Below are 16,634 nucleotides of genomic sequence, written 5' to 3'. Positions count from 1 at the left end.
TCCACAGGAGGGGGACAGATGAGAGGGTGGATAGGGCAGCAACATCCATCACCACGACTGGGAAATACTGGTTATGAAGCGCCATCTCAGCAGATTTCTCTAGTGAGGGACCACAGAGCTTCCATCTCTATTCTAATTATGATTCACATTGGGGGAAATGCAGCCATGTTGTGATTGAATGCTGATGGTAATGGCTTCCCAGGCCCAGATTTCCCACGCACTTGTGTTCTCCTGAGAGCCATTTTTGGGATCCAGCTGGATGACCCGAGACCCCTTCTGCTGCTAAGGTTTTTTGAAGTTCTGATCTGTCTTTAGGAGTCACCTGGACCCTCCCACCTGATGCCTCTTGAAATCCACAGCTCACATCAGCAAAAAGGCCAGCTTCCAGGAGGGAAGGACGGGCTCCCGTTTTCCCGTGACGATCTTTGGCCTGTGGGAACGCACCCAGAAAACAGCTTCATAAACACTGGCCTCTCACCAACAGTCAGCTGACCCCAAGTACAAAGAGGAAATGGAAAATCTGTCCATCAGGAAGAGTTCCTCGCTTGCTGCTCCCCCCTCAGCTCTGAAAGCAACCCCCACCCAGAGAGCTGGAAGCCCGGCTTGCCCGCTCGCCTGGCAGGGCTGCACTTTGGCGAGAGGCAGATTGTGTGCCAGGAAAAAGGGAAATGAAAATCAAGAACGTCTTTTTTAATTCATAGACTTCTGTAATTCCAGGCAAAAACAGTCGCTAAAGGTGGGATTTGGACTCTTTGCATTGAGTTGCTCTGAAGATGGGGACCCCTGGGCTTCCCTCCACTTTTCCAGGAAGAGATTCTGCGCCATAAGCTTCTGCTGAGCCGGCTCACTGGCGTTTCCATGGACAGAAGGGGAAGCTGACGGATGGCACCTCTGCCGGAATCAGGGAGCTCTGGAGGCAGAGCGCTCGGGGCACAAACTGGCTATTGAAATGGGTTAAGAATGTTTTTAGAAAATCTTTGCCATCGTGACTTGTACCCTTGCCCTCCTTCTTTGCCCTCACTCCCTCAGATTATTTATTTACTCCATAATTTTGGTCCTTGGCCCTGGTTGTTTCTGCAGTGATGTGTGAAGGTTGCTGAGGACAGGCCTTGAGCCTGCTATAATGCAAAGTGCTTTCCAGACATAAATGTGGGCTCAGTGGGAGGCTTTGGGCCTAAGGCCTCTTGGGACGGCTTACTTCAGAAGGGGGAATTCTGGGGAATCCCAGAAACCTGCTGGCTGAGATGAGGAGAGCAAGAGCACTCCAGGGTTGGCAACCTGGAGATGAGGAAAGATGGGGACCGGAAGAGAGGGAGGGAGGGAGGGAGGGAGAGCAGTTTATGAAAAGCTGCAAGATTAAATGACTTGCCTAAAAGAAGCAAAATGGCAAGTGCCCTAGGCAGATTTTGAACCCAATCATCCCAAACCAATACTTTTCCTGCTCCACTGATTTTCCACTTTTTATTCTTTTGTCTAGGTTTTTATTCATTATGGTCTTTCCTCTGATTATTCAATAACCTGATTGTTCCCAGAACTCAGAAATGGCTACCCCCTCAGGAAGCAATTGTTTCTGGCAAAATGATAATGGGTGGGGTGGAAGTGACCCCGGGTATTTGAGGTTCATTCAGCTTCACTTTGCTATTACTTTTCTCGAAGAAAGGTTTTCATGACAGTTGTTGGTGGGTTTGGCTTTTTGGTTTTCTGAATGAGACCTGTGATTTCTTAGGTCTTAGAATTCCTGATGAGGAAACTCCCCTCCAACAATGCTGATTGGTAACAGCTCTGTCACTTATGAGTGTCAGTGAAGTGACTGGCCCAGGGTCACACAGCCACTACCTGTGGAGTTGGGTCTGACTCTGATTCTGTTCACAGTGCTTCTTGTACATAAGCACACAATAGCCTCCATTTATGTAGCATTTTGAAGGTTACACACATACCCTATTTCACATAGAACCTGTTACATATATTATCTCAGCATTAATCTGTGCAAATATTCCAGAATCAGGCTCCTGAACTCCTAAAGCTGCTGTTTCGCTTCCCAAATTAGGATCCCGCTCTCTCCAAAATGCCCCTGGAGGTGGATGGTATCCAGATTACAAGTAGGTTCTGATACATGCCCCCCGATGTCTTTTCCGTTGTGAAATCAGACAGAAGCTGAAAGGGACCTTGTGAGATTTGCTGCCTGAATGCCGCAGGCGGCCTACCAAACCTCAGTGCAGCCTGCCCCAGATTGTCATTGGGATTGTGGTTTGAATTTATCAGAGATACGAAGTCTTTCCCAGTTCATTCTTTTTATATTATTGCTGTTATTGTATAAATTGTTCTCTTGGTTCTACTCATTTCACTTTGCATCTTTTTTTTTTTTTTTTTTTTCCCTGAGGCTGGGGATAAGTGACTTGCCCAGGGTCACACAGCTAGGAAGTGTCAAGTGTCTGAGGATGGATTTGATCTCGGGTCCTCCTGAATTCAGGGCTGGTGCTCTATCCACTACGCCACTTTGCATCTTGATGTTCATATAAGTCTTTCCAGATTTTTCTGAAATTATCCCCTTCATTTAAGCCTTTCCCAGTTTATTCTTTTTATATTATTGCTGTTACTGTATAAATTGTTCTCATGGTTCTACTCACTTCACTTTGCATCTTGATGTTCATATAAGTCTTCCCAGATTTTTCTGAAATTATTCCCTATTATTTCTTCTACCACATAAATTCCCCCCCCCGCCCCCAGGCAGTGGGGTTAAGTGACTTGCCCAGGATCACACAGTCAGGAAGTGTTACGTGTCTGAGTCCAGGTTTGAACTCAGGTCCTCCTGACTTCAGTGCTGATGCTGTAACCACTGTACCAACTAACTGCCCCTCCCTTTGTTATTTTTACAGCAAAATAATGTCCATCCCTGTCATTTATTATATACAATTTGTGTAGCCATTCCTCAGTTGATGAGCATCTAGGGAAGGGGAAAAGAGAGAACTTAATTGAAAATAAAATTTTCTTAAAAAACAAACAAAAAAAGAAAACTATAATTAGGAATAGCTTAACAGAATAAATATACAATGCAGCATAGGCAAATTAATTTGTGGTTTTCTAAATCGGTATTCACACAGGAGAGAATTATTTCTTTATGACTTTAAAACCATTGGTCCAATACAGCCTATTTAGGAAATTGAAGCCTGGAAAAATGAGGTGACTTGGCCACAGTCAGACAGGAAATGGAACAGACAAGATTTGTCCTCTTTCTTTCCACTATATCAGCTCATGTGGTTGACAGTGAAATGGAGAGGGAATTGGCAGAAACACCGATCCTCATGGTGTTTGGGAAAGTGTGTTGATGATGAGAACCTGGTGTATTCTGGGACTTCATGAAGCATCCGCTCTCCCCACTCTTGACTAATTCCTCTAAGAGCATGTTGCTGTCAGAGATATGTCTGTCTTAGGAGCCTAAATTAGACATAATTAGGAAGGTAAATTTGCAGGAAGAAAATCATCCGCTGCTTAAGTAGCATTTATTAAGTGCCTAAGGCCCAGCTAGAAATGGAAAGAATTGAACCAGGCCCTGCCCTGGAGGAGGCTTGTTCTCTTGGCAAAGACTAGTAGAGAAAGAATATATAAAAAGTGAATGGGGTAGTTTAGGATGGTGGGTGGAAGGGTCAGGAAAGCCTTCTTGAAGAAGACAGGGCTCCAGTTGGATATTTTAGGCAGGGATGTTAGTGCTGGGAGGTGTGTGTGTGTGTGTGTGTGTGTGTGTACACATGTACATAATAACAAGTTAATTAGGCTGGATGGGAAGGGATAACAAGATCAAGAAAGAGTATGAAGGATCAAATGCAGCATGTTCTCTTTGGTCCTAGGGACCATGGGGAGCTACAAAAGGTTATATATCAGACTTGTACTTTAGGATAATCCCTTTGGTAGCAAGAATGGATTTGAGTCAGAGACACAAGTTAGGAGGCAGATGAACCAGGACAGGAAATAGAGGCATCCTCTTCAGCCCTATGCTGATGCTCCTCCTGGTGGAAAGGTCAGCTCTGCATTCTCAAAAGTGATGCTAGTGGAGCCCGAGATGGGGAAGGGCCTGCCACGGCGGCCCAGCTGCAGGCTCAGGCCGGGCTCTGGCCAGCAAAGGGCAGCCAAATGAAATGCAGGGAGACTCGAGCCCAGGCTGGTCGTGAGTGATGGATTGCTTGGCCACAGCCGCTTGGAGATGATCTTCCAAATCCTAGAGGGCCTGTGAACTGGCCCAGGAAAGGGAAGGCCCACGCCAATAGAAACAAGGTCCTAGAAACATGGAGATTGGAAAAGCGCACACACTTTTTTTTAAACCTTCCTCGAATCAACTTTTTTCCCATTTCTGGCCATCAGTGCCTCTCACTGTTTATATTGTAAACTAACTTCTCCTCCCCCACTTCCTCTGACAGCTCTCCATTTTGTCCACTGCAGATGGAGGCAACTATGTTATCGGCGACTTGAGGGTGTCCACTCCAGACTCGGGGGATGGGATCCCCTTGAGTCCTACCAGATCCAGCTGGGAAATGAATTACCAAGAGGCAGCAATCTACCTCCAGGTAAGTTTGCTTCTCCGCCCTGGGCACGGCACCCGGTTTGTCCAGAATGCCACAGTTCGGTTCGGAGCTGAACTTGTTGATCTTCGTGGGTCGGATCATTTTGGTCGGTCCCTTAAAGTTCAGGCATCTTAAATGTTGAGTGAATTAATGAAGGTCTTAAATCCTGCCCCTTCCCCCACCATCTGATCCAGAAGTGTAGAGTTAATGGGCCAAAGGGGTAGGCTTTCTTAATATATTCGGCACTGCGGGAGGTGTTGGGAGGGTTCTGGCTGGGGAGACTCAGGCAGTTTGCTTTTGAAAATTCCTTGGTTTATTATTGGAACTAGGTGCCTTTTAAAAATGTGTCTTAGTCTTTAACTTTTCTGACATGATCTGTAACTTTTAGATCTCCCAGCCTAGATTAGTTTTGCTTTCGAGAGAGACTTTCCCTGAATTAATGCTTAAGAATTGATGATTTTCCCCCCTGACCCTTGTGACACTGGCTACACTGCTGGTAAAGGATGCTGGTAACTTGATCGGCTTCAGTTCATCCTTTTGTGTCCCTTTATTCCCCTTCCCATTCTCTTTGCCGCCATCATTCTGATCTTAGGTGGTAAGTATCAGACAGACTCTTAGTGTGTCCTTTGGGATAAAGACGGATGAATGAATGAGTGAGTGAATGAAAAAATTATTAAGCTCTTACTTTGTGCCAGACACTTTCTAGCTGTACAAATGCAGAGGCAAGTCAGTCCTTGCCTTCAGAGAGCTTCCATTCTAAAGGGGGAGACAACCCACAAAAGGGAATAGAGGCTGAAGAGGGACTCCGGTCAGTGTGAGGAGTTGTAGGGAAGCAGATGGAGTCAGCCCTTCTTAGGAAATGTGGCAAAGCTTGTTTGCTCATCACTGTTAGGGGAATGGGGGGAAAGGGCGTGTGTGACTGCCGGGCTCTCAGTGGTTGAGATGGCCGGAGGGTGGAGAGTGAACCGAGGCTTGATGGAGTTTGGGCTTCCCTGAAATCACGGTCCAGGAGAGGCAGTCCAGTAAGGCTGGCAAAAGTCACTCAGTCTCTCAGCAAACATTTATGAAGCACTTACTGTGTGCCAGGCACGGTGATCAGGGTTGCAGATACCAATTAAGACAAACAGCGGCCCCTACCTTCTCATGTACATAATTAGGTTCTCCCAGAATTCATACAGAGTAGATGGAAGGCCATTACTCAGGGAAGTCCTTGTAGAAGGTGGCATCTAAAGGGAGTCTTGAAGGAAGGCACGGGAGAGCATTGTGGGTATGGGGCAGCCAGGGGACGAGCCTCCCCACTGTCTCATAGGGACAGGGAGGGGGAGTGAAGAAGGGGCCGAAGAAGAGCAAGGCCGCGGCTTGCAGGCTGTAAGGGCTCTGGGTGCTAGGCCCAGTTTTTATTCTATCCTAGAATTGTAAACCGCCGGATTTTGAGTTAGGGGGTGATGTGGGCAGACTTTGGCTCTAGGACAGTCATCTTGGCAGCATAGATTGGAGGGGGAGAGACCTGAGCCAGGGAGACCAATTGGGAAACAGTCACTGTAATTTAGGCAGGATGTGATGAGGGTCCTGAGCTCGGCAGGGATTGTGGAGTCCAGCGAAGGGCAGTTGTGTGGGTCAGAACGACAAGGTTTGGCCAGGGCATACAGAAGGCACTCAGTATATGTTTACTGAATTGTGTGCAAATGAGGAATTGAGGATGTCCGAGAGATTGAGGCCTTTGGTGACTGGGAGGACGGTAGTACCCTTGACTGCCATCGTGAGCTCAGATGTTAGGAAGGTTGGAAGGGGAGTTTCTGCTTCAGACACATTGAGTTTGAGACGCCCACCCGACATCCAACTGGGGACGTGGCGCTGGACTGGTCAAGAGCAAGATGGCCAGGGGAGTGGACTCTAGAGGAGGACTGTTGGCTGGGGCTGTCAGGGCTTTTTAAAAGCTCTTGAGAGAATTCACCTGAATGGGACTTAAGACATGCAGCCGGCCTAGCGAGCATTCATGTGCTTCATGATTCCTTGAGAGCGCTACAGTCCCAGGAGCTTCTTATTTAAGGCAACAAGCATTTATTAGATGCCTGCTGTGTGCCAGGCACCATGCTAAGGCTTCATGGGGTTGGAGGGATCCAAAGGAGCCCCTTTCTGTCAAGACTGACAGGTGTCCTGCTACAACCTTTTGCATTCTCTGGCTTGTTTGTGGCTGTGCTGAATGGAGGGGAGGCGGTTTCCATTCCTTTAGCTCTGTGCTGGTGCAGGGGGAGGCCCTGATGTGCCCCATGTACCTGAGGAGCCCCTGGCGGCCAAGAACTGCTTCCCTTCCCTGATTTAAACAGGAAACATGCTGGGGCGGGGTTCTACTTGTAGGGGAAAAGGCCAGGCTTCTCTATCTTATTGTCGGCTTTATTGCCTGCTCAGATCTGTCCAATTGGCCCCGTTTGGCCGTGAGCGGTTTGGGAAGAGCTGGAGATTCACGTTCCCTTCTTCCTTTGGAGGCTCCGTCTGCTTGTATTTTCTGCCCTAGTTGTCGTTTGCTGGGCAGCCTGGCCATGATGGAACAGCCGGCTCTGGCTCAGCATCCCTCTGAGTGGGCCTTGGACTTCCCCAGCGAGTAGGAAGGGTGAGGGCCTGACACCGGCAGCCTTCTGGCCTTAACTAGGACAAGCTTCTTCTGGGGCTCGGGCTCAGGATCAGACAGAGCAGCGGGGAGCAGCCCAGCCCCGGCCAGGATAGCCGACCTCTCCCAGGGTCGGGGCTAGGAGAGCCGAGAGCCCACCACCCTCCCACGAGCTTCCTGAACTGAGAGTCCTGATCTCACGGGGGCCGGAAAGGAGCTGACTGGGATATTGATCAGTAGTTCAGCAAAAGCTCCCCAAATCAGTGTTTTCCCCCTAGAAATCGGAGCTGCTGCAGAAACCCCAACTGGGTCTGTCGTATACCCTCTTCCCATCCACACCCGGGCTCCCAGGGCCTCTCTGCTCCCGTCTTCCTCCACAGGCTGCCGGAGATTTCCCCAAAATGCAGCCTGACCATGTGGGGAAGCTCCAGGACTCATCTCCCATGGGCTGTGGGGAGAGTGTCCATGGGGGACTGAGGTTGACGCCATTGCTTCTGTCCTGTGGCGTACCTGGGGGCAGGCGGATGGAGGGGCTTCTCAGTGGACCCCTGAGAACTGGCCAGGCTTTCCTCCCTTTTCTCCCTCTCCCATGAGTTCTAGTCATATGGTCTTCTCTTAATAGTGCTCTCTGGGGGGGGCCATTTTGAGGGGCCCACGCCGAGGCGGGTTTCGGGAACGTGAGGTCACCGCCTCCCCCCCTTTTCTGGCAAGTCTGTCGTCCTGTCCTCCAACCTCTGGCGCTGAATCTCTGTCCTCTGCTCTTGGTGTTTCAGGAAGGCGAGAACAATGACAAGTTCTTCACCCACCCCAAGAACGCCCAGGGCCTGGCCGCGTACCTCTTCGTCCACAACCACCTGTTCTACCTGATGGAGCTGACCACGGCTTTGCTCCTGCTGCTGCTCTCCCTGTGCGAGGCTCCCGCTGTCCCCGCTCTCCGACTGGGCATTTATGTGAGTGCCCTTGGGTGTCCTGGGAGAGACGCAGGGCTGGGACAGAGGGGCGCCAAGGGGTGCCCTCCTGGGGCACAGGAAGGTGTGAAGAGAGCAAGAGAAGGAGCGGCCAAGGAGAGGCCGCCTCCTGCATGGGGAACGATACCCATCACTCCTCTGGGTAGACGTCCAGGGGATTTGTTGCTAAGAAAGGTCCAGATTTAGAGAGACCGTAACTTAAGAAGAATCAGGATCGTGGAACCCAGTCCTTGCTCCATCAGCCTTGTATGTCCCTGTTTGTCCCTGATGCTCATTTAGCCTTAGAGAACTCCTCCTCTGGGCAAGTCTGCCTGTTTTAGGTCCAGAGCTTCCTCCTTCTCCTTCCCAGTGAGGGGACAAAAGGGTGATGGATGCCCACAATGGCGCGGGTTGTCCAGTTTTGGCATTATTTCCCACGGGACAAATGGGAACCTCAGGGAGACACTGTGCTCAGAGGGGCTGCCTTGATGACCCCAGAGACCTTCCTGTTACCCTGCCGTCTGGTATCCCATGGGTGTGGGCCTATAACCGTGTTCTTTCAGGTTGTTAGGAAGTTCTCATTTTCCCAATCTGTTCTCCCCCTTTTAAAGAGAAGTTGCCAGCTTAGCTTAGTTGCAGTGTCTCGGGATCATGGCATCTTCCCCGAAATAGCCAGTTTGTGTGTAGATGGGGCAAGAAGGCCCCGTTCCCCGGACTGTCCTTGGGAAACCTGAAGCCGGGTCTTAGAATCCTAGGACTTGGAGCTGCGGACAAAGACCAGGCCTAGTGACCCCTGAGGCTCAGAGAAGGAAGAAGGGCACCTGAATTCACCTGGGCCATGAGCAGCAGGGCAGCTGGATCCCAGGTCCTCCTGCCTCCAGTGCCAGGTTCCCATCAGGACAGCAGGCCTCAGGCTGCTCTAGCTCTGGGCATGGCTCCTCAGACTGGGGGAGGCTGAGGGTACCCCTCATCGTGCCCTTTGGGGTGTTCCAGGTGCACGCAACTCTGGAGCTCTTTGCCCTGATAGTGGTGGTCTTTGAGCTGAGCATGAAGATGCGATGGCTGGGCTTCCACACCTTCATCCGGCATAAACGCACCATGGTCAAGGTAATGCTTCCAGCCCTCGGCCTCCCCCCTGCCTCGCAGAGCCCGCCTTTGCCGTTAGCCCCAGGCCGGGCCCTGCGGACCCTGCGTTTAACCACTGAATGTGGAGGTGTAAGGGACTGTCCTAACCCCTCGCCCCGGGTGATGGAGGAGGAAGTGGAGGCCTCTGGGGCAGATGCCTTGGCCAGTGACCCAGCAACCAAGGACCGGAGCTGGGGCAGGAGTCGGGGTCTGCGTTCCATGAGGTCATAAGCTGGAGCAGGGAGAGGCAGAGGATAGAGGCTGAGGGCAGGAGAGAGAGGTGGTCAAGGGAGAGACCCGTAGGACTTACAGAGGATGGGACCACAGCCAGGCTGGCTGACTCGGAACATACCTCCTCCTTTTATCTGTTGACTGGAGGGGGGAAGTGCCTTGCCTAGGATACCCCAACTAGTCAGGGACTGAGCCAGATCTGAACCCCGGTCCTCCCGGCTCTAGGGCTAGTGCTCTCTCTGCTGCCCCTCGGGGCGTGCTCCTAACCCAAACAGTGGGAAGGAAGCAAGGCAGTGCCTGGCTTGGAGACATTGGGGGAGGACATGAACCTGGATGGCACGGGTAACGCGAGCTAGGGCAGGGCATCGTACCAGAGTGAGTGAGGGGGGCTGGTAGAATTCAGAAATGGGGGCCTGTGGTCCAGGGAAAGAGCTTTAGACTGGATCCTAAGAGCGAGCTTTAAAGGCTGGACCTGCCCCTTCGTGCTGTGTGGCTGGGATGGGCCCTCAGCCTCTCTGGGCCTCCTGGGATTGGTATACTCCCCCCAGCTCAGAGTTGTAGGTAGAGCTCTTTCTGAGCAGTGGGAGTGTCGCTGCTCTTAAATAATCCTTCAGCAGGTGGGCAGGGTGGGCAGGGAAGGCTTCTGGAGGCAGTGGGACAAGCTGGCCCACAAGACGGCTCGACACCCCCCAGGGAGCCCATTCCAAGAGAGAGCCCTCGCCACTCCTGCCCAGCCCGTGGCTGCTTAAGTTGCCCCGTCCTTCCCCTTTCCCCCTGCCTCTGCCTCCTTGTTCCCCCGGGGTCTCTGCCAGCAAAAGGGCCCACGCTGCACAGGGCTTGGGCATGAAGGCCTCAGGGCCTCCCTAAGCTGGTTCCCTGGGTCCGCCCCACTCGGCCTCCCTCCCCACAGACAGTCGTGCTGCTGGTCCAGTTTGTCGAAGCCATCGTGGTTCTGGTTCGCCAGACGTCCCATGTGCGGGTGACGCGGGCCCTGCGCTGCATCTTCTTGGTGGATTGCCGATACTGCGGTGCTGTCCGTCGGTGAGGAGGGGGGGGCATGCCTTCAAAACGGGACTCTGTGTGGGGAGCAGGCCCTCCGTGGGATCCCTGAGAAGGGACTCAGCAGCCCCAGAGCCTCCGGGCAGTGGGATTCAGGCGGCTGGCAAGCTCACCAAGGCTCAGGTTGGCGTGGGCAGCGTTCGGCATTCCTGCCGCCACCTTGCCAATGGCCCCTCGGCGGGGTCAGGGGGCCATCGACTTAACATCAAGAATGGTCCAGATTCTACCTGTTGGGTTGTGTGGAAACAATAGATCCGGGGGACTACTTAATTCTAAGAATGAGTAAAATGTACTTCACGCCCTTGTCAGTAAGCAGGGAAATAACAAATTCTAAAAGTAGCCGGGCCCGAGATCTCTCCTGGTGACATTTTCCTGCCCCTGCCCCCGCTAGGGAGCCGGCCTTCCTGCTCGCCCCTTGGTCTACCCTTCCTCCTCATGCCCAGGCTCCGGCCCCCAGAATCCCCTCTAATGCCCCCTGTCCCAGGCTAGAGGGATATGAATGTAGGGGGGGGGTCATCAGCAGATGTTGATTGTGTATCTATTTGATATTCTGTGCCCTTGGGGCTGCATAAAAATTTCTCGGGCAAAAAGGGGTCACGAGTGGAAAACATTTAAGAAGTCCTGGTCCAGCCATTGTGACAGAGGGGCACGACCTTGGGGGGGAGGGGCAGTTACTCTGCAGGATTCTCCGAGACTCTAGCTCCACGTCCCCAGTTAAAGTCAGCAAGGTCTCTGGTGGGGGAAGGGAAGGGAGAGGAATAAAAGCTCACGTCCTGTAGAGGTTTATGGGTCTCAGAAGTTTACTTGCATTTTTTAATTTGACCTCCAAGAATGGCTGTAGACCCTTTTATACGCCCATTTGAAAGCTGTGGAAAACAAGGCTAAGTAATTGATGCTCTAGGACTTGAATTCAGGACTTTCGACACCAAATTGGCTTCTCTTTCCGTTGCACCGCTCCCCCTCTGCCTGCCCTTCCATCCCAGCCCTTAGCATCTGACCCACCCCCGTCGTCTCTTTGCTTCCAGCAACCTGCGGCAAATCTTCCAGTCTCTCCCTCCCTTCATCGACATCCTGCTGCTGCTGCTCTTCTTCATGGTGATCTTTGCCATCTTGGGTGAGTGCCCTCCATCTCCCACTCCTCCTTTGTGATAAGTCATGGCCTTGCTGCAGAATTCAGGATTTCTCTCCTGCCTGTTTCTGAGGAGCTGATAGTGGGCAGACAGACAGGGGGACAGTCCCGTCATATATATCCGGGAAAATAGGCCTGGGGGTTGGCAGTGACCCGTCCTGGGACTCCTGGGCCAGGCCTTGGGGGGAAGCATGGGGAGGCCAAGAGAGTCGGGCCCTTTCCCACCTCGTGGCTCTCAGACCTTCTGGGTCCGGGGGAGGAGGAAGGAGAAGACCAGGTCGCCGCCCAGGAAGTGTCCCAGTCCAGCCCTCGACTCCTTTGGCCCCTTGCCTGGCTGCCAGACCATCTAAGCCCACGTGTATTGTTTCTTCCATCTCCTAGGATTTTATTTGTTCTCCCCAAATCCCTCGGACCCGGTGAGTAACCAACAGATCGGAATCTGCTTTTCTTAAGATCTCTCCCCTCAGGAAATAAAATTAGCAATAGTAATTATTAAAAAAAAAAAAAAACAACAAGCAAAAAACAAGTTTCTCTGATGGAATATTACTGTTCTCTGGGAAATGACAAGCAGGAGCTCTCAAAACCTGGAAAGTCCCCCGTGGACAAAGTAAAACATAGTGTGGACAGCAGTTCTGGGATGACAGCCGTAAAGGACTTTGCTGTCCTCAGTAGTACAGTCGTCCATGGTTATTCTGAAGGATTTATGGCGAAAACTCCCCTCCGTCCGCACAGGAGGAACTGAGCGAGTCTGAGCACAGATCGGAGCATTCTCTATTTCTCTTTCTTTTTTAAAGAAATTTTTCTTGAGGGTTTTTATTTTCCTGAGGGGGGGAGATCTGTGCTTAATTTAATTTAACAATTTAATTGTTATGGGCATTTTTGGTAGAACTTCACATGTGGTTTTTTCACTGTGACAGTGGAGACAAGGGGGAGAACCTAGAACTTTAAAAATCTTAAAAACAAATGTTAAAAACAAACAAAACACTTTGAAGTACCTGGGGAAACTGTTCAGTAAGACATATTGGGGGAGGGGGGAAGAGCTCTCCTCTCAGCCACGGCAGCCGGGTGGTCACGGTCACTTGTTAGCTTGTGACAGAGGAACCTGGCTGTTGTTGGCACTCAGGCCACAGACGTTAATTGAGCTCTAAGCAGCGTGCCAGGCCCTGTGCGGGGCAGGTGCCGGCAAGGGGCCTGCCCAGGGGCGCCACATTGTATTAGAAACAAGTATGTCTGTAAGTATGCGCCAAATAAATACAAAGAGAGTGAATACCAACCATTAGAGAGTAGTTAGAGGGGGCTTTTTTTTTTAATTTTTAGTTCTGGGCTCCGAGAGATGCCCCTTCCCCACAGAGGGAATGGTGGTGGGATACAGCCTCTGGTTAAGGAGATTAGGGCCCTGGGGCACCAGGAGTGACTGCCACACAGCCCCGGGAGCTCCCCTGTCTGCCCTGCCTGGTTCAGGGAGCAAGGGGCAGGTGGTGACCAGAGGGCTCCCTGTCCCAGGCTCCTCCGTCACCGCGGCCTCTCCCTCAGTCTCCCCTCTCCCCCTTTGCAGTACTTTAGCACCCTGGAGAACAGCATCGTCAGCCTTTTCGTCCTGCTCACCACTGCCAAGTAAGTGGTTGGGGGGCCTCGATGCCCTCTGCCACCCCAGACAGCCCGCAAGCCCACGTTGGGGCTTCCTCCCCAGAAAACCTCCTGGGCGGCTCAGCCCGGGCTCCCTCCTTCCTTTCTTTCTCCAAGGGGGTTTAGCGAGAGTTCTCTTTGGCACTGTGGGTCTGCTGGCAGCCTTGGAGTGGGAAGAGGGAGGCAGCCCAGGACCCTGGCGGTCAGGGAGCAGACGTCGCCCACTGTGAGAGCACCACAGAGCCATTGCTCCGGGGCCTAGCCTGCTCTCGGGCAGGGGGGAGGGAGAGCTTGGCAAGAGGCCAACAGGGTGCCACGTCCCCCCAGAGAGAGGCCCGGCCCAGCCTGACTGGAGGCCCCTCACGTCAGGCAGGGCCCGAGGAGGGCAGGGGGGACTAACTCCCTCTGGCTCTGTTGGGGCGCAGCTTCCCAGATGTCATGATGCCCTCGTACTCCCGGAGCCCCTGGTCCTGCATCTTCTTCATCGTGTACCTCTCCATTGAGCTCTACTTCATCATGAACCTGGTGAGTGGGCAGCGGGCAGCCTCCTCTTCCCCAGCCCTGTGCTGGGCCTGAGGTTCAGGCTCAGGGGGAGGCAGAGAGAGAGTGACAGTTACAGAAGTAAACCTTCCACACTCAGTGGATCTGAAAGACCAGCTAGTCCGACCTGCCCGAGAGCAGAGGGGGAGACTGAGGCCCAGAACCAGCAGCCATTGAGCCCTGGTTCCGTTCAGTGCCCAGCCCCCATGGTTTTATACGGGCAGCTGTGGCTAAGTAGAAGTTATGTGGGACAAAAGAAGTTAGCATGGGGGCGTTGCCCAGGATGGGGCCAGTTCCACAGACAATGATTACAGACTAAGTGCAAAGTACCGGGACAAGAAGGTAAAAGTGTAATCGCCCCCACCCTCCAGGATCCCCCCCCCCAGGCATATGTGCACGTGTAAATGCATGCCCACATACACAGACGTATGCGTGTGCAGGGACACAGTAAGCTCAGGATCATGGGAGGAAGAAGGGCACTGTTAGGACTGTCAGTTACTGTTCCATGGAAGTCGGGCCTGGCTTGGCCACAGCACCTTGAAGGCTTCTGGGAGGCCGCGGTGAGGAGGGAGTCCAGGCAGGTGCAGTGGGCGAACGGCCTTGGACTGCAGCTGGAGCTGGAGGAGGTCAGGGTGATGGACAGAGAGGGCGTGAGATGAAGCATTGGAGCTCAAATTCTCCTGGCGGGTGGAGCGAGATGTGAAGGATCTGAAGTGTCCCGGACTCAAGAGTCTGTGTCTGGGCCCGGAGGCACTGGTGAGCCCCCAAAGGCCTTGGAACAGGGGAGTACCTGCTAAGACCCGTGCCTCAAGTTTGGGGGCTTTTTACAACTCTGGTGCCCGGCTGGCTGGGGCCGAGACCTAGCAGGGACACGAACCGACTGAGAGGCCCTTCTTGTGTCCTGGAGTGGAGCGGTTGTGGTGCGAGGGGAGGGAGGGTCTGGAGGAGGGGGTGGATCAGAGAGAGGAGGCAGCTGGCTGGACGTGGCGAGAGAGAGGGCTCGGAGGCTGCGTCTGTGGTGGGTACGGAGGAGCAGGACTATTTCACACAGCTGTCGGTGACACAGCATTTGGTCCCGTGCTTTAGAAAAACAAAACCAACCGAGAGAAAGTAGGGCAGTGTCTGTCCTTAAGGAGGCGGAGAAGCAAATGTGGAAACTGGCAGGCCCCTCAAACCAGAACAGGGACCAGGACTTTCCATTGGCAAGACCATGAGAGCCTGGAGTAGGAGCTCAAAGGGCTAAGGATCCCCTCACTATGGAGCCTTCTGCGGGTGCCTTGGGGGTGACTTGTGAGAGGCCTGTAGGACAGGTCCTGGCAGGGAGCTCCAGGGTTCTAGGCCTTCTGTATTTCTTTTCTGAGAAGAAGCAAGACTCGTTCTTAGTTGGTGAACCTCAGTTTCCTTCTCTGTAAAATGGGGATATTAATACTTGGATTACCTACTTCATCGCGGGAGAAACTTGCTTGTAAAATTGAGAATGCTCCATATTTTGTGAACTGTTGTTGTCTCACAGCTCCTGGCTGTTGTGTTTGACACATTCAACGACATCGAGAAGCGCAAATTCAAGTCACTGTTGCTTCACAAGCGTACGGCCATCCAGCACGCGTACGGCCTGCTCATCAGCCAGCGAGTAAGGGGCTGCCGTGCATGTGGACACGGGCACACACAGAGACGTGGACCCACAATGTAGATCCCACACGGACACACATGTGTGCATGCATAATCACACAGGGGCTCGCACAAGCCCGAGGATGGAGCTCAGGGGAATGAGGGAGGGGGTGCCCTGCGTCCCCAGGCAGCTTTTACCATATGTGGGTCCTGCTTCCTGAGGGAAAGACTTTGGGGTAGGACTATGAAGGAAACCATGGGAAGGAAGCCAGAAGTCACAAAGTGACTTGCCCAACATCACAGTCTCGATCTCAGCAGACCTTCCCAACATGCACCAACCTGGTCCCCAGCAGACCCCGGTCTCCTGCCCGAGCAGCTCCGGGGGGAGACATATGTCCACCTGCACAGACCTTGTCCTTCCTTCTGTGCCCTCTCTAGAGGCCCTCGGGGATCTCCTTCCGCCAGTTTGAAGGCCTGATGCGGTTTTACAAGCCCCGGATGGGGCCTCGGGAGCGCTATCTCACCTTCAAAGCCCTGAATCAAAGCAATACGGCTCTGCTCAGGTAGGACTTTGCCTATGGAGCCTGGGATAGAAGAAAGGAAAGGGGGACTGAGGACACACAGGGGTGAGAGGAGGCAGTGTGGTTCAGTGGGAAGAGACCCGATGACCTAGGCTTAAACCTTGGCTACTTCATGTCTGGCCTGTACACCCTGAGGGTCCTGACCTGTCGTACCTGGTTCCTCATTTGTACAATAAAGACTGTACCACATGGTCTTTAAGGTCTCCCCACTCTGGTTCTATGACCCTAAGGAAATGGCCAAGAGTCTTGGGGTATCCCTTCTCAGAGAAGCTTTCTGCTTGATTTTCAATCTAACCCCAGAAATGTGTCCTCAAGGGCTTAAGAGGAGGATCCTGTAAACTGAAAAATGCCTCCCATGCCAGGGAGGGGAGCTGGGCCCGGGGGAGGTCGGCCCTGGGCATCCCTGGGCCTGCCAGAGGCTGTCAGCATCCTCTCTTGTCCCTGCCGTGGAGACAGATGTTTCCCTCTAAAGGTGACCAGGGAACCAGATATTCCCTGAGGGTTGTTTTCATTGGCCCTGCAGCCTTTGACCCTGTCAAGACAAAGCGTTCCCAGCAGGGGGAGGGCAAGTTCCCAGTTCCTGGCCTGGGCTCCCCGATCATTCACTGGTGATCCCTCAGGGGC

The 16,634-nt window shown here is 52.8% G+C and overlaps 1 protein-coding gene across 2 annotated transcripts in view; it reads left to right on the top strand.

Moving 5' to 3' along the window:
• TPCN1 (two pore segment channel 1) overlaps positions 1-16,634 on the top strand; it is a 46,902-nt gene that overhangs the window by 15,692 nt on the left and 14,576 nt on the right. For both annotated transcript variants that reach the window (XM_074297111.1, XM_074297103.1), the window contains exons 3-12: positions 4,435-4,559; positions 7,938-8,114; positions 9,105-9,218; positions 10,378-10,508; positions 11,552-11,640; positions 12,037-12,071; positions 13,211-13,269; positions 13,707-13,806; positions 15,335-15,451; positions 15,868-15,992. In XM_074297111.1, coding sequence (XP_074153212.1) covers positions 4,435-4,559; positions 7,938-8,114; positions 9,105-9,218; positions 10,378-10,508; positions 11,552-11,640; positions 12,037-12,071; positions 13,211-13,269; positions 13,707-13,806; positions 15,335-15,451; positions 15,868-15,992 — 1,072 coding nt within the window. The remainder of the gene's footprint in view (positions 1-4,434; positions 4,560-7,937; positions 8,115-9,104; positions 9,219-10,377; positions 10,509-11,551; positions 11,641-12,036; positions 12,072-13,210; positions 13,270-13,706; positions 13,807-15,334; positions 15,452-15,867; positions 15,993-16,634) is intronic.

Source organism: Sminthopsis crassicaudata, chromosome 1, assembly GCF_048593235.1.
Source record: "Sminthopsis crassicaudata isolate SCR6 chromosome 1, ASM4859323v1, whole genome shotgun sequence".
Lineage (NCBI taxonomy): Eukaryota > Metazoa > Chordata > Mammalia > Dasyuromorphia > Dasyuridae > Sminthopsis > Sminthopsis crassicaudata.
This window is presented reverse-complemented; position numbering and strand designations above follow the sequence as displayed.